Below are 18,496 nucleotides of genomic sequence, written 5' to 3' on the forward strand. Positions count from 1 at the left end.
CACCTTAAGATAAAGTTTCTTGTATTGCCTGTAATCTCAGGGCTGGTTCTGTAACTCTTGTCGAAATAGGTTCCTGGCTTACCTCACCGTTCTCTCCATGTGGTGGAAATCTAAAGCTACTGTGAGTGACGCCCAGTCTGGGAACGCCCACAGCCACAAAAGACAGGCGCTTAGACACTACACTTTCCATTAAAGAGCATTTTCTTGTTTTTCACTTATTACATGGATGGGAATGACACCTCTTGCTCTGAAATTTGGATCTTACACAAAACCATTCTATTTGCAACGCTGCAAGCCCATTTCTTAATAGTACTGGGGAAGTAACTAGGCTACACATTTAAAATGGTAATTTTGGGGGGCACCTGGGTAGTTCAGTCGGTTGAGCAACCGACTTCAGCTCAGGTCAGGATCTCACGGTTCGTGGGTTTGAGCCCCACATGGGGCTCGCCGCTGTCAGCCTGTCAGTGCAAAGCCCGCTTTGGATCCTCTGTCTCCCTTTCTCTGCCCCTCCCCTGCTTGCGCTCTCCCCAAAATAAATAGATACTTTTAAAATTTTTTTTTAAAATGAAATGCTAATTTTAGGGCACATGGGTGGCTCCGTCAGTTAAGTGTCTGACTTTGGCTCAGGTCATGAACTCACGGTCCATTAGTTCGAGCCTTGTGTCAGGCTCTGTGCTAACAGCTCAGAGCTTGAGCCTACTTCTGATTCTGTGTCTCCCTCTCTCTCTGCCCTTCCCCCACTCACTCTCTGTCTCTCTCTCTTTCTCAAAAATAAATAAACATACATACATAAAATGTTGATTTTGAGAATCATGTGACATTCTATCACCCCAAGGCTTTGTCTCTTTTCCTGTATTGAGCTCCAATTCTCAAATACCTACAGGGCATAATCAACTATTCTAAAAATCATCTGCAGAGTCATTTGAAAAACTGAGTGTAACTGAACTCACTAAAAATATCTTACATATAAACTCAGTGTTAGAAGGAAAGTGATGGTCCTTACTATGACTATCTGCCATGAGCAGCTCACTGTAAATAAAAAAGAGATTTCACGAAGAAATCTGCTTCCTTTTGTCTTTGACCATGAGCTGACCTCCTAAGACTGAGTATGCATATGCCTGGTTCAGACTGTTTATGTGTACACAGAAGTAAACGCAGTGCTTGCTCAACTAGTGGGATGCATACTCTTGGTAGAACAGATTATTTTAGCTAGTTCATGTAAATATCTTACATTTTAATACCTATTAGCTTTAATGCATATTGAAACAGAAATATCCAGCCTACCTTCAGACATTTTGAGGGAAAGGAGTTAAGACACCACCTAATGTCTCCCACTTCTCTAGCTCTCCCTGTTCTCTTACCTTCTCTTCCTGTCCCCCTGACCTCTCCCTCTCTTCTTCTCCCCATTGCTACTTACGAGAAGCCTACCCCCACTTCACAACCACTTTGTATTTACTGAACAATTTAAGTTTTCAGCTTCTGATTTTCATCTGAATATATATCTAGCAGCTGAGTAAACAAAGGATTCCCCAACACATAGAAGGCATCCTCCCTAAACAAACAGTAAATTGTAAATAAGTTGTTTTTGTTGTCACGAATATATATGTTTAAAGTCCAAACCACAGAAAGTTGAAAATCGAACTATATTTAAAAAGAAAAAAAAAGCCTTGATTTTTCTAAGCATTTGTCCATGTCATGACAAGCTGAGGACAGTCTATCATGAAACACACATAAGACACATCTGTGTTCACATTATTTTTCTGCATCATACTTTCCTTATCTGTAAATGTGAGAAAATTCATACTTACTTGAATTCTTACTGGGAAAACTAGATAACATTCATTGGTGGCACACCATAATCAATTAGATTTATTATTATACTTTTTTCCTTAAGTTTCAAGACTTGAAATTACAATATTTTCATTGCATATTTATTTATGGTTACCTTCCACTTGAGGCTAGTGATCCTGGTTTTCCATTTAGAGTAGTGATTTAGCTTTCTTTTGCTTGCAATTTGAGTTTTAAAAAAAGTGAGTCAACTTAAAAACATTAAGCAGGCCCGCCTGGGTGGCTCAGTCAGTCGAGCATCTGACTCTCGACTTCATGATCCCAGGGTTGTGAGATCAAGCCCAGTGTAGCTTTCTGCACTGACCATGGAGCCTGCTTGAGATTCTCGCTCTCTCTCCCTCTGCCCCTCTGCCCCATTCATGCTCTCTCTGTCCCTAAAGTAAAAAAGTAAAAAATAAAGAAAAACATTAAGCAATAGTTCAGAAGGTGCGTGGAAACAGACGGCAAATCTTGAAGGTGACCTGGGAATGAGTTTATTTGTGAGTGAGAAGAGTTATGCAAAACTATCAGATTTGGGATTCCTTTTTGTAACAAATACTTGTATTTCTCTCTTCTCTATTTAAAAGTGAAAAATCATAATTGATATTATACAGGTTGTTTTCAGAAAAGCAATACTGTATGTTATTAACAGTAAGCTTACCGAAAAATCAGAGTGAGGCCATCTCTGATAAACTAGTATGCATCTCAACACGAAATGCTCAGGCATGACTGGCTTCAAGAGAAGATGCACTGTGGCAGCTGGATAATTGGACCCGTGTACAGAATCTCCCGGAATGCAAGAACTCTGCGTGCAGAGCCCGGGCACATGTGCTTGCTGCACCCAGGACAAGTCCTGTGAGTCAGTGATGAGATTTTTCAGAAATGGGTGAAATTCTGAACAAGATGAAATTGAATCATTCCTCACTGCACTATGGTTTTATTCTTGGAAATTCAGTGGGAAATTAAAGCCTTCCCCAAAACAGTGTGTGTTAAGTTCTAAGTTCAGATAATTAGAAACCAGTGCTTTACTTCCCAGAAAAGCTGATGGGGCATTACAAAGTCATGCAGCACTTGGTACTGTATTGTTAACTGTGGCCGCTCTGGGGTATAGATCTGTCCAACTCACTCATCTTGCGTAGCTAAAACTTTCTACTCAGCGAACAACTCCCTTTTTCCTCCTCCCCTTAACCCTCAGAAACCACCATTTTATTCTCTGCTTCTATGAGTCCGATTATTTTAGATACCTAATAAAAATGGAATCCTGCAGTCCTCCTGTGACTGGTTTATTTCACTTTGCATAATGTTAAGAGAATAGATCTCACGTTAAGTGTTCTTACCACAAACAAACAAACAAACAAACCACAAAAGAACACAAGGCAATTTTGGGAAATTTTGCAAAGTATGAAACTTTGCAAAGTATGAAAATACTTGCAATTCTTCGATTGCAAGACAATCCCGTATATTATAGTACATTTAGGGTCCTTGACTCCTGCCCATTAAATGACAAAACAACTTCTTGAGTCAAACATCCCCAGAGATTTGCAAAATGCCCCTGGGAGGTGGTACCCATCCCCATTTCTACAGAGAGCCAGTGGCTTAAGGGCAAGGACCTTGAAGTCCAAGAACGTTTATGTATCTTGGCTTCTTTATTTACTAGTTTACGATCTTGGGCAAGTCACTTAAATTGTGATATACCTAATGTAAATGTAGCCAGGTGTTTTTGATGGATATGTTAGAATCCTAACTTGGAATATGACCTTTTTTGGAGATAGAGTCTTTACAGAGGTAACAAGTTAAAGTGGGATCATGAAGGTGGGCACTAATCAGATATGATAAGCATTCTTATAAAAGTGGGGAAATCTTGACATAGCCACTCAGAGAAGGAAACACTATGTGAGGACGAAAGTAAGATCAGGATGATGCTTCTACAAGCTAAGAAACACTAATGATTGCCAGCAAACCACCAGAAGCTAGGACAGAGGCATGGAACAAATTCTTCCTGACAACTCTCAGCAGAACCAACTCAGCTGACCCCTCGATAGTGGGCTCCTGGCGCCCAGAATGGTGAGACAATACATTTCTTTGGTCTAAGCCACTTGTGTGTGGTACTTTGTTAGGTCAGTCCTAGCAAACTAACACATCACGATACTATATCTGCAAAATTAACTGTTATTTTCATTTTCTTCTTAAATGTGTGCTCTCCTCCTGCATTTTTCTTCCTGGGATCTATTTCGTATAGAAATGAGCTTGATACAATGGAATATTACTCAGCCATTAAAAAGAATGAAATCTGGCCATTTGCAACAACACGGATATAGCTAGAGAGTGTAACGCTAAGGGAAATAAATCAGCCCGAGAAAGACAAATATCACATGATTTCACTTGCATGTGGAATTAAAAACAAACAAAACAAATGAGCAAAGGGAAAAGAGAGAGAGAAAGAGAAGCCAAGAAGCAGACTCTTAACTCTACAGAACAAACCGATGGTCACCAAGGAGAGGTGGATGGGGAGATAGGTGAGATAGGTGATGGTAATTAAGGAGTGCACTTGTCTTGGAATGAGCACTGGGTGATAATATGGAATTGCTGAGTTACCATATCGTAAACCTGAAACTAATATAACACTCTATGTTAACTATGCCAGAATTAAAATTTTAAGAAATAAAATCAATCAATCAACCAATCAATCAATAAAAGAAAACGGGCTTAAAAGATAAGATTTCTGTGGAGAGGATATGCTAAGATTAACATCTAACGGTTGGGGCCCATAGAGCCAAGCATGATGGTCTTCTATGACAGTGAAGAAACAACTTTCTACCATTAAAAAACTTGACCCAGAAGCTAGAATCTGGAAGATGGCAATATGAGATGACATCTTAGCCTGTCCCTTCTCAGCTTGTGGATCATGAGAACAAGTAGGGGAAGCCAGAGATAATCTCTCCACTCAGAGGTTTCACAGCTTTGAAGACAAAAGAAACTGCATTGGATTGTTTTTTTGGAAACACTGAAGATATTAGGGACCTTTTCCCTTCTCTATTTCGGACTGGAGAGAAACTGCTCGTCAGACTACCTCTTTATCAACATGGCGGTGGCTGCCTACTTTTGAGGAAATGTGAGAGCATAGAGAATGCTCCAGTTCATTTCCCCGGAGACTCCCTTTGCTTCTAGGTGTGAAGGATGGGTGTGCTCACCTTGCGAGAGCATCAGACAGATGGGCCATGCATGAATCAGTGGTCAACAAGAGGTCAGGGGGTCCTTTCCTCACTATGCCTTCGGTTCAGATATTCCCCTCACACCCCAGCCATACAAATGGCAATTTAGGAAGAAAAAAAGAAGGAGAAGAAACCTCTCAGAGATTGGGCTTATATCCCCAAAGCAACTGTACATGGTCTAAAGAGATTGTTTAAACAGCTACGTGAAAAAGCAATGGTGGTGAAGAGTTGTTGGTCTTTGAAACATCCCCAATCCTTTCACAAAATTAAAGCAACTAAGGTAGCAAAATCAGAAATCCACACACACACACAATCATGAGCAAAACTGTGTAACAGTGTGCCCCCCCGGAACCTCAGAATACAGAGTGATGGGGCAATACCCCCAGTAATTAAGTTTTATTCCATTTTGAGTTGACTTTTGTGTATGGTACAAGATTGTGGTCCGTTTTCATCCTTTTGTATGTGGATATCCAGTTTTTCCAACACCATTTATTAAAGTGACTATCTTCCCTCACTACATTTTTGGCTCCTTTGTGACAGATTAGTTGACTTAGAAGCTAGATCGTTGCAGGAGTAGCAACTGCAAGGTAAAAACAGGATAGGAAAAGGAGAATTCTCACAGGCCTAGGAGCTTGGAACCTCATAAACCTTCAACAGGTTATCCATTTCCAAAAGAAGAAATGCTCTGAGAGTGGAGGGCTCTGGAGATCTGAAAAAAACTAAAACTAGAAAGGAGGGGTGCCTGGCTGGCTCAGTCAGTGGAATATGTGACTTTTGATCTTGGTGTTGTGAGTTTCAGCCCCATGTTGGGTGTAGAGATTATTTAAAAATAAAATCTTAGGGGCGCCTGGGTGGCTCAGACGGTTAAGTGTCTGACTTCGGCCCAGGCCACGATCTCACAGTTCGTGAGTCCGAGCCCCGCGTCAGGCTCTGTGCTGACAGCTTGGAACCTGGAGCCTGCTTCGGATTCTGTGTCTCCCTGTCTCTCTCTCTGCTCCTCCCCCAGCTCATGCTCATACTCTGTCTCTGTCAAAATAAATAAACTTTAAAAAAATTTTTAAAAAATCTTGCAAAAAGAAACTAGAAAGGAGCTCCATTTCGGGTGAGTGCAAGTGGGCTACACAAAGACAGGATGGTGTTGGGGCTGCCTGAGCCTTCAACGCTCCGAGAAAAATCTTTCTCGGAAGCTGCTAGAACCAGAACTCAACTTGGTCAGAGCATGAAGATCAGGGTAAGGAAGGGAAATGTTTCAAATAGTAGTGTAGGAGAGGCCACCCTAGGAGAGGGAACCTACGTCAGAAAGTTGCAAAAATGCAGCTATACTAAGAAATGATTCATAAAATAACTTCCTGGTGATGGCAGAAGGAACCTTAGAGTTCGACAAGGTATACACAGTCCTGCAGGACACACAGTGTTCTGTGAGGTGCAGAACAGTGTGCAAAGTATGCTGTGCGTAAGAAAAAGAGAGAACCACATAGATATTAGTATCACTCATATAGAAGAAATGAGAGGATGAACACAGAATTAATAAAATGATTACACTCAGTTAGGGTAGCCATAACCTCTGTTTGCCCAGAACAGTTCTGGTTAATGGCTTTTGATATCAACAAAACTGGAGGGTGGCTCAGTAGGTTAAGCATCCAACTTCGACTCAGGTCAGGATCCCGGAGCTCATGAGTTCGAGCACCACATCAGGTTCTGTACTGACAGCTCAGAGCCTGGAGCCTACTTTGGATTCTGTGTCTCCCTCTCTCTGCTCCTCCTCTGCTTGCACTCTCTCTCTTTCTCTCTCTCAAAAACATTAAAAAAAAAAACACCACAAAAGTGGAGGAGTCTGCTTTTTGAAAAGGCATCTATTTCTGATATATGGGTAGACCCTTGACTATCTAGAGGGAGGACAAGTGAGGAGAAATGTCAACTCCGTCTGAATGTGAAAGTGTAAAATATTACTATCTCTATTTTAGACAAAGACAAGTTTACATATTATGCTTTTTTACGTCTGACTTTTACTTAGGTATTTTACTTGAAATAAGTCAAATTCCAAATACAATCATACACAATATGACAACGCAGTAATGAACAATTTCTATAAGTAGATGATTAGTGCTTTACGGTAATTATACAATCACTAAATTTTTTTGAAAACAGATGATTTTACTAAAGTATGGTTGACACATAATGCTTTATTAGTTTCAGATGTAGACTAATTTGACAATTCTACATTTTGTTACCTGCAGCATAACTGTAGATTTATATTATGTTTACCTGTGAAACTATTTGTCTTCCTAATTATTACTTAATTAAAAAAAAAACTTATTCTTTCTGTATATTGGTCTCCTCATCTGCAATATGATAATATAAGAGTATTTATTTTTTAAAAAGTTCTAGGATTAAATAGGCTAATATAAGTAAAAGTTAAGTATGTGAGAAAGTTCTCAGCATGTACTAAATATTGTTTAAGTGTTAGCCATTATTATTCTTCTAGCTGTCATAATTATTGACCTTTTAAAAGACTGGACTCTCTTTGATGACTATATTTTCGGAGGGCTGTGTGTGTACATATACTTCTACGTATGTCTGTTTTCTATTTTTTGAAGTTTATTTATTTATTTTGAGAGAGGGAGAATGCACATAGGAAGAGAGGAGAGAGAAGGAATCCCAAGCAGTCTCCATGATGTGGTGCTCAAATCCACGAGCCGTGAGATCATGATCTGAGCCGAAGTCAGAGTTGAGCCAACTGAGCCACCCAGACACCCCTCTAGATATGTCTATTTTCTATCAGTTACCTAGAAGAAACCACAATAACCCAGAGAGAAGGGAGCAAATTGTTGGAGCAGAGATAAGGAAAGGGATCAGATGAAACCTATTCTTCTCCATCCCTTTATGGTTTTATTTTATTTTTATTTAGGCTGCATTACTCTGCATTGCGGTATGAATTCTTCTGGAGAATGCTGTGTCCCACACTTTTCTCTAGTCAGGAGAGGACAACACACCCTTCAAGGAGGACCAGTCTAGTGGGTAGACAGTAAGGTTTTCCTAAAGAGGACTAGAGCATTCAACCTTCATGCTTTATGAAGCATACTTCATAAAGTATGACAGAAGGATCTTTAATGGCGGGGGAGTAGAGAGAGGTAGGAGGCAGACTTACAGACTCAAGACATGACTAGGAGCTGGGGTTCTGACAGGTGGGTAATGCCAGTAAGAACTTCTTCTTTTTATTTTCCTCTGGACTCAGTAAATAGGCACATTTGCTATAGGATCGTAGTGTGTCTTCCTTTACGATAAGTCCCATGAGATGCCCTAAAACCTTTGAGTACTCTGATGCACATCACCAGCCTCCGGTCAGGTTATTATAGGCCTGAGCAGGAAGAGAAAAGGCAGTGTTGTCCCATGAGGTCAGTGCAACACTGAGGGGCCAGTAAGCAAAGAAGCTCAGTCACAGATGGTCAAAATGTATCAGGCCAGAATAAGAAACAAGCACTACTTTCGAAAGTAAGTTAAAAGAAAGGAGCTTTGGAGGAGAGAAGGAGGACCCTTGAGGGCATAGCTTATTTTTAAAAATCAGAAATCCAGACAGTCTCTGAAGTATCCATAGGTCCCTCTAATGTTCCATTTCAATTCCATTCGGCAAGCATTTACTGAGGAATGAACATTTGATGGACACTGCTCTGAACTCAAGCTCTACACGCTGGAGATGCAGAGTAAACTAATGCACAGATTGTGCCTTCAAAGGTTCACTGTTGTGTGTGCAGACGGATACTTCTAAAAATAGCGAAAATACAGCATGATTATCATAGGAGAGGCAGCAATTTTCAACCACTTGTAACTGGATCAATTTGTTTGCTCACAACGTCAGACAATTTTCCATATTGATTGGCATAGAGGCAACTGATGCTTTTAATGATTTCCATCCAAAGAGGTCCAAGGCTGCAGACATCCTATAAAACATTGAACTCAGGAAATTCCCACCCTGTGCTCCATAATTTCTACTTTTCTGGCCTCTCAAATCTCCATTTTTGGGGCTTCTCCTCCTTGGCCTGAACTTTTCTCAGTGGTGCTACATTCAGAACTCTAGGTGGCTGAAAAAGGGAGACACCCAGATGGATTTGGAGTCATCTATCCAAGGTGCCTATCCTGAGAAGGACAAGTCTGCTGTCAGCAGATATTTTGACAAAATATATCCCTTTTCTCTTTGTTCCACCAGATGGTGGTTTTATCACTCCCTACCAGTCTGCATTCTCAGTGGCATCTTCCACTTTTTTTTTTTTTTTAATCTCAGGCTCTCTTCAATGATTGTGCTATAATTAGAACCGGAGTCCTTTCATTTTATCATATTTGCTACGTAGGCCTTATCTATTGACACTAGGAAGGACACAATGGTCTGAACTATGTTCCTAATACCAAAGCATTGGATATTCTGTGCCTCCCAGGATGGTACTCTCCAGTATTTCATGCCCACTGTGAATCCAAAATTCACACGCTCAAAGAATGTCTTCCAAAGACAAACCCGTTATAAAAGAAGATGAAGTTCCCATGTTTAGGCCCCCACTTCTCTGCCTGACAATGACCCCAATACTAAGTGTTGAGAGCAAAATATAGAAGCCTGAAATGCTCCTTATCATCTGCCATGCACAGGACAGCCTTCCACAACAAATGATTACCGACCCAAAATGTCAACGCCACCAAGGTTGAGAAACCCTGCGTTAGAATGCAATTTAGACGTTGTAACAAAACGAGCCCCAAATGAAATGATTCAAATAAGATGGGCATGTACGAGCTTCTGTCTGGGGTGGGGGAGGATGGCTCCTTTCATCCTGTTACTCTGCACTCCTCTATGATGTTGACCTTTGCAAACGGTGGAAGCTGGCTTTCCGGCTTTGCCTTAACGTTCTGACCCACAGAAAAAGCCCACTGCTTTGCTGGGGCTGCCCTAACAAAGTGCCACAGACAGGGTGGCTTCAACAGAAATTTATTTTCTCATGGTCTGGAAGCTGAAAATGGAGATCAGGTGCTGACAGCATTGTTTTATTGAGGCCTTTCTCATTGGCCTGCAGACAGTGGCGTTATTTCTGTGTGTTTGCATCACCTTTCCTGTATGCCCGTATCCTTGGTATCTCTTGTTCTTATAAGGACACCAATCGTATTGGATTAGGGCCCCACCCTTATGATCTCATTTGACCTTAATCACCTCGTTAAAAGCCCCATCTCCAAATACAGTCCCATTGAGGGTTAGGGCTTCAACATATGAATTCTGAGGACACATAATTTAGTCTGTAACATCATGGGAAAGGAGAAGAAAAATTAGAGGGCACACAATTGTATTTCTTTAGGGATTTTTCCTAAAAGTTGCACAAATCGTTCTCTTGCATATCACTGGCCCAAAACTTTGTCACATGTCCAGCCCAACTGCAAAAGAGGCTGGGAAATCTATTCTCTACCTTGGCAACCATGTGCCCAGATAAATCTCAGAAGGCTATGTTACTTTAGGGAAGACTACTAAAGAAAGAGATAAAATTTTAGAAACTGGAAAATGGCAATTTGTTCTAATTTTGATTTAGCATTTCCCCAAAATAATGCCTCTTGGATTCATCCCAACCACCAGGGCCCGTGAGATAATGATACTGATTCCTACATAGGACCCAAGCACTGCAGATACTACACCCATCCCTAGAGATCTTCTTTTATTTAGAGAAGAGTCACAAAACTGCAACCACAAGAAAATGCTTCATATTTCCTCAGTGGCACTTTTGAGCCAGGCAAATTTACTCCCACCTTGAATTATACCATGTGTCTCTTAGTTTGTCTTTAAACAGGTAGTGAGAGGGGCGCCTGGGTGGCTCAGTCGCTTAAGCGTCCGACTTCAGCTCAGGTCACGATCTCGCTGTCTGTGAGTTCGAGCCCCGCGTCGGGCTCTGTGCTGACAGATCAGAGCCTGGAACCTGCTTCGGATTCTGTTTCTCCCTCTCTCTCTGACCCTCCCCCGTTCATGCTCTGTCTCTCTCTGTCTCAAAAATAAATAAAAACATTAAAAAAACCATTTTTTTAAAAATAAAAAAATAAAAAGGTAGTGAGAAAGGCTCTGGGGCCAGTGAACTGGAAGAGAAAAATGCCTATGCTGATGTGCTTTAAATTAACTTCCTTTTCTGCCAGTGAACACCGGATCTCTGTCCTTAATGACTGTGGTTGAGATGTGGTTCTGAAAGGCATACAATTTAGAAAACATCCCCAGATAAGATCATCTATTTATACTATATTAACAACTACCATATCTAATATGTATTTTAAGAATGACCATAGTAAAACTGTAACACACTTTATTTTAACTTATATTCACTCAGTTAATATATTAACATTGAGCAGTCATAATTCTAATGCTAAGTTTTCAAGCAGTTTATGCTGCTAATGGCTAAAACAAGGCTATTGCCCGAGTCACTAGCAGAACTTCAGTAACAGCCTATATTTACATGAAATACCATTAAGCCTTAATGGGAGTTATGAAGTAATTACTGAGTTGGGAGAGGGTGACCCTCCACAACTGCCCAATGAGCACCAGTCTAAGAAAGGCACTCACCGTTCTTCTTGTAGAACATAATTTCTCCTTTGAATTCTGTTTTCTCCTCCAGCGACTTTTCTATTTGAAGCATCAGCTGCTCGTTGGTTTCGACTCCAAATAAGAATTTGCAGCTGCAACTCTTCTGCATGACTTCAGTCCGGGCGAATCCAGCCAGCTCACAGAAGCCATCAGAACAGTAGACTATGGGGAACCCCTTGGCCACCTGGGCGTTCGCGAGGATGAAGTTGCTGTCTGTAGAATGACAAGAGGACATTCAGCCACTACACGAGCACGAGGAACTGTTTCATAAATCACAGTTTCAGTAACAAATGAAGAGGACACGGGTTTAGCTTAACCGTGCCTAAAATGCATGTCCTGGTGTGCCAGGGCGGGAAAGAGACTGTCCAAAACAAAATGGCAATGACCAGCAGAAGTATTAAGCTCTGACGTTGGCTTGCTTTTTGAAACACACTACAGAGGGAAGTCAGGATTCATTGGTCTGCTTCGAGGCACGTACTCTCTAGTTAGCAGTCATGTAGGGCACTTTTGGGTGTGGCTTTGGGCTCAAATCCTCAACCTGCCACTCGATGTATTGATAAACTTGAACAAGTTATTCACACGCTAAACTTCAGTTTCTTGAGATTTCATTTCCCGAAAAGCAGACCCTGAAGGAGGATGTGAGTGTAAGTCATTTATTTGGCAGGTGATTTCAGGAAGGAAGCAATTGGAGAAATGAGAGAAGGAAGGGAGGAAAGGTAATAAAGAGTAGGAGAAAAGGGTTTTACTGCCATGACAGCTGAGGCTCAATCATACAGACCCTGCAAGTGACAGAGGACCACAACTTGGAATTTTCCCACTAAAGGGAGAGAAAGGTGTGTTGTAGGGATTAATGGGAAATGCACCTAAAGTGCTTAGTGAAATGTCTGGCACAATTAAATATTCAATAAAAGCTGTTGAGTATTACACACACCTTTATGGTTATGATGTTAACAAATAAGAATTAAAGGACAATCAAAAATAGCAAAGTGTTAAGTGCTTGAAGATAACTCCTGGAGGACAGTGTGAGAGGCAATATTCAAGGAAGGTTCCTGCCGGATGAATTTTTTTGAGACTTTTTGAGGTTTCGATAGGATACTTATAAGCAAAAAGATGCAAATTAAAGATGGGCTGTAAGATAAGGCATTTTATAAAATCTGATGGTTGGTGACTCTAGGTTCAGAATGAATTAGAAACTATTATTAAATCATTCATTCATTTTCTCATGAAACCAATATTGGACAGTATATCAGACAATATTAGAGGCTGGGATTTTTTAAAATAATACAAGAAAAAATGGAAAGAATTCCAGCATAATGTCTTAAATGAAAAAATCAAGATTCAATATAATATGCTATCAGATGAACTACTTGTCTGAAAATGTAGAAACACAAACATGTATATGTATATCTAAATGTGAAATGTTTGTGCGTACCTAAACCTCAATGGAATGACTTGGTAACCGTAGATGTCTTTAGAAAGAGTAACTTTGGGCAAAAGTGGTAGGCACACTTATTTTTACCATATACCCACTGTACCCTTTGATTTTTATACGCTATGCTTTATATATTGCCTAGTCAAAAACCACTATGTTTAAACAAGGTTTGCAACAGACAGCCTATCTTGCATGCCATGAGAAGACAGGAACCCCAGCTACTTCTCAATGGCCAGCGGGACAAGCACTGAAGATCTATTCCATGGGCTTCCTCGTGGCCTTTTAAACATGCGTTTCGTGTTTCCATAGTCCACTATCAGCTGGCAGAACCGAATCCACTCTATCCAGCTTTGCTCCAATCAGCCCCTAAGCCCAGAGTACAAATTCTAGTGCTAACATCTGCATCCTGCCTGGGCTGGGCTGACTCCTCTACCCTCCCACTCACCCTCCCCGCTGTGGAGAAAAGCCAGAGCTAAAGACCTGTGCTGGGAAGCCTTCAATGGCACCTTATTTTGAAGCCATGGGAGTGAATTAAATTATCCAAGACTAAAATTTAATTCTCTCATACCTTGCAGAAGCATTTATCGACCACGTACTACATGTTGGACTTTGTTCCAGGTGTAGAGATAAAAAGTTTATTGGATGCAGTCTCCACCCTTAAAGATCAGTTAATGAACCTGCAGGAGTTCCCAGCTAGGTCCAGAGGTGGGCACCCTCCTACCAGGCTATGGTCTTCACCTTACCAACTCTACACAGCTCCTGGTCACTCTCTAACCATAGTGTCTCTTTCTGTCTCCATTAGAGAACTTTGGCTGAGAGATTGTTTAGAAAATGTAAATATAGGGGCACCTGGGTGGCTCAGTCGGTTAAGCATCTGACTTGGGCTCAGGTCATGTTTTCATGGTTCATGGGTTTGAGCCCCATATCAAGCCCCACATCAGGCTCTGTGCTGACAGTGTGGAGCCTGCTTGGGATTCTCACTCTCTCCTCTCTCTCTCTCTCTCTCTCTCTCTCTGTCCTTCCACCACTCATCCTTTCTCTCTCTCTCTCAAAATAAATAAACTTTAAAAAAAGAAATTATGTTAAATTAAAAAAATGTAAATACACAGCATTGCCAAAGCACTCAAACATCCTAAAACAGCTTTTAATGCACTTTCAGAAGCCATTTTTCAGTTGCCCGCTGACACGTTTATTGACTTTCTACTGTATGCCAGGCGACTGGATTCTACCGCATGGCAGATCTTAGGAGGAGGTGATGCTGGGTGTTAAAAGATGAAGAAGGTATAATCTATAGCTCTAGATTCTAACAATTTAATTGAAGAAATGCGTGAATACCAATAACATTAAAACAGAGCCTATGATTAGTACCAAATCAATGGTACTCAGATAATAAGTACTACCAGAGTTGAGAGATTAAAGATTCCAAGCTTTGAAAATGGTTAGCTTGGAATAAGAAATAGGCAGAAATGATTTATCAAAAGTCTTGCAAGTTCAGAAGCAGACGCCTGGATGAAATGGTCTCAGGATGGAGAAAGAGTAATTGAAGACACAGAGAGAATAAACAACACTACATTTTATCCTAACGTCCAGTTTCCCTGTTATTTAAAGGGCTACAATAGCTTTCTTCTGTTAGTATTTGATGAGGGAGCATAGGGCAGCTGAGGGCAAAACACAGGCTGGCACACCCCCCACCCAAGCAGGATCTGTGTGATATTCCTCCGACGCTCCTGGCCACCCAAGAACAAGGGAAAGGGGGTTTAAGAGCTTGCCATGGTGATGTGGGTAACCAAGGCAAATGCAAAATTAAATTCCCTTACTGCCTAGAGCCCACTGACAACTCCTTGAAACCAGCAGAGTAACCTCCCTCTAGGAGCTCATCTGCCTTGATGATGATGACACTTTGCTAGGGTTTTGCAAAAGGGAATCTTGACTTCACGTTATCCTGACCATACCCCCGCCCCAGGAACCTGTAAGTCTAATTTAACCTAGAAACATTCCTTTGGAAACTTCCTTTATCTCAACTCCCCCAAGATATACGCTGGCAATCATACTCCGAGCTTATGACCCCCACCCCATATTCATCCGAAGGGACTCATGACTGAGGTCTTATTAAATGGTAGTAAGTGGCATTTCCCTAGCAATAGCTAGCCCCTCAAGATCCTGGAAACCTTGCTTCCAGAACACTCTCTCCCTGATGCTCTGCCAGCCTGAGAGTATGTAATGAGTGGCCTGCCACGATCCAGTGCATGCAGCAGCTCTTCTGCCCATGGGTCCTGACCCAGGCTTTAATAAAATCACCTTTTTGCTCCAGGGATGTCTTCCAGAATTCTTTCTCGGCCATCAGATCTGAGCCACCACACCATCACCCCAAAACTTCATCAGTATCTATCTGCTATACCCTTTCTCATCTTTCCATTTCCAGCCCTTCTAGAGACCTATTGTGGTTGTGTCTTGCGCATGGCATGTATTTAAATCTTTTAAAAGTACAATATGAGGATACTTTGATCAACCCAAGATTAATAAATTTACTTTTTATCATTATTACTATCTTACTTTTTTTTTTTTTACCAACCTAATTTTTGCTTTTCTTCACTGTGTTCTTTTGACTTTTCCATTCTTACAGATTAAGAAATGTAACTTACCTAAAAAATTACGTAACAATATTTAACATCAGCAATGAACACCCATAGATCATACATCCAGCAAAAACCCCTGTGGGTACCGCACAGGCTGTATTTCCCTCCTTCCCCAAAGAAGAAACCCCAAATTTGAATTTTTGTAATACCCATTCCCATCCATACAGTTTTTACCGCTTACATATGTATCCTTAGACAACATACTCCAATTTTTTTCTGACTTTATGGCATACATTATAGTATTTCATTCTACATATTTCTTAGTGACTTGGTTCTTTTATTAATTTCCTTAGCATCCTTACAATTGTTTACGTAAGAAAAGACCAGTTTCGCAAGCTACAATAAGCTTTTGAAAAAGGCTGCTAAAGGCTTCACCAAATTGCCTGTGTGTTTCAATTAAGGATTATAGTGTGTTTGGGGTATTGAATTCTTCCTGCAAATATACTGCAAAAACAAAGCAAAAAAATAGTCATGTATTTGGCCTTTTCTGTTTATATTTAGCACTTGTCCTCGATATGTAATTGCATTTCAATTCCAAAGAGAATTTAGTGGCAGTCAGTGCCTCATAAAGCTTAGCGTACTAGCTACATGAATAGTCCTTCTGTTTGGGAAAGAGTAGCTCCTTTTACCCTGCTATCTACTTGGAAACATATGCTTTTCTGAATCCCAGTCCTGGAATTTCCAAAGAAACATGGCATTTACTTTAGAATTATGTAAAACAAAGCCATTGCCATAATAATTATGAATCCATCATGGATATATCACTATCCCTACATATGCTAAGAGTATTTAACCTTTTGAGGAATCAATTATGCATATGTGATATGCATCTAAATGCCACACAGCTTTTTCCTGCTTGTTTCTAGGTCATCCTTTTGTGCACATTCAGTTTTGAAGCCAGTAAACAGTAGGATCTAAATGTGTTTCTACTTTAGACAGTTGATTATTTTTCTAAATGCTTCCTTAGCAAAAAGCTTTCGTAGATCATCAGAGGGAATCTCAGTATTGGGAAAGACCCAGGTCCTTTGGGCTGACTTCTAATACACAGCACCACTTTCCCACTCGAATGGTGAGGTACTACTCATTGTCAACTTCTAGGCACTAAGGGAATGGAAGAAGAAATGGAAAGGTATCGAAGAAAAAAAAGAAGAGAAGGCAAATGTCAATCCACATCTAACTCATTTCATCCTTGTACTGGTCCCACTTCTCCTGTGAGAACACTGAAGCCTGGAGAACTTTAGCTTCCTGCCCAAGGTGGGAAGCTAAGGATTAAAACTGGTTCTCAATGACAGACTCCATTCAATACATCTTGTATTCCCTCTGTAAAGAAGTGACTTGTTCTCTACTTCCAGCCGGAATGGGTTAATTCTAGAAAAACAATTCTAGAAAATAGGGTAAAGTTAATTCTAGAAAATGGGTTATTCTAGAAAATTTTTACCTTTTCTGCTCAGAAACAGCCCAAATCAGCAGCCCAAACGCTGCTGAACAGTCCAAATCAACAGCGTTTTCTCTACAGAGATCATTTATTAGAAGTTCATTAACATGTACCAACTCATAAACCAACCAACCAACCAACCAACAAATAAATAAATAATATCAAGTTCAGCTTTGAAAATAAGTTCATTGATGACCTCTCTTAAACCAGTCGGAGTCTCTCAGCAACCTCTGTGTCACCTCATTACCTCCAGAAAGTCAAGATTTCAAAAGTATCACAGCAACTTTCTTGGTTCCAAAATATTTTGCACACACCCACTCCAGAGGCTTGAAGGAGGCAAAGAAAGGTAGCTACAATTCAAAAGATCAGGGTTCTGATCTCCTCATGCCCTTTCCGTGTAGATCAGAGTACTTCTAAAATTCTTCCATTAAAATATCCCTCTGTTGGCTGAAGCCATAAATTTGCATTCCAAGGGACCTGGAAGCAGAGACCTAAGCTCAATATTGTTTTGAAATCTCATGTTTGGTAAAAATCTATCAGAATTTTGTATTCTCCTGCGTTGTCTGTTCATGTTTGAGTGTTTCTGATTTGTTTTCATATGGGCCTGCCCAATTTTTAACTCAGCTGGAACTTCAGGAAGGTGTGCTCTTTGCTTTCTGCGACTTAGCACACTACTTAGCATGTACCACATAGCACACCTCAACATAACCGAGGCATAAGGATCACGACGCAAGGTAGACGAGTGCATGATCAAGGGGATTAGGCAGATCCAAATCCCTCTGTCCCCTGGAATCATTCAAACCAAAGGGGTCAGTGACACACACTAACTTGGCCTCAAGGAGGAATCCATATTCCTCTGGCTCTTTCTGCCGATCACATAGAAATTGAGATTTTTGATGGTCCAGATCTTTATTTCTGAAACGTGCCTCTGGTATTGGTCCTCTCCTAAAACCAAACCTTGCACCATGTGAACAAGTATTCATAAAAACATACTCTGCGGCCACAGTAGACGGGCAAATTTGAATCCTCTAGTGCTCACATTGTTGCAGAAAATAAGAAACGAACACGAACTTTTAATCTTCTTTTAGGAGCCGCCCATGTTTTCTGAGTAACATTCACATACAGGTCCAAGAAAGATAATGTCCGTACCCCTTGCGATATTGATCACGGTCATCTCTAGAGAATACTTTATTCAGGCAGATAGAATGTGAATGTCTCTGACTTTAAAATATTTAGGCCATCTCTGTACTTTATATTGATTTCAGGGAACTTAATTGTATCATTTCCAAGTATGATGGCATCTTTATTAGATAGATGATACTGGCTGCAAGCTAAAATCCTCAGTGTGCCTTGTACCCAAAT

At 40.7% G+C, this 18,496-nt stretch overlaps 1 protein-coding gene across 1 annotated transcript in view; it reads right to left on the minus strand.

Annotated features, from left to right (window-relative positions):
* Nucleotides 1-18,496, minus strand: part of KCNH8 (potassium voltage-gated channel subfamily H member 8) — a 355,504-nt gene that overhangs the window by 225,189 nt on the left and 111,819 nt on the right. The window contains exon 2 of the mRNA XM_030329693.1: nucleotides 11,611-11,844. Within this exon, the coding sequence (XP_030185553.1) occupies nucleotides 11,611-11,844 (234 nt within the window). The remainder of the gene's footprint in view (nucleotides 1-11,610; nucleotides 11,845-18,496) is intronic.

Source organism: Lynx canadensis, chromosome C2 (genome assembly GCF_007474595.2).
Source record: "Lynx canadensis isolate LIC74 chromosome C2, mLynCan4.pri.v2, whole genome shotgun sequence".
NCBI lineage: Eukaryota > Metazoa > Chordata > Mammalia > Carnivora > Felidae > Lynx > Lynx canadensis.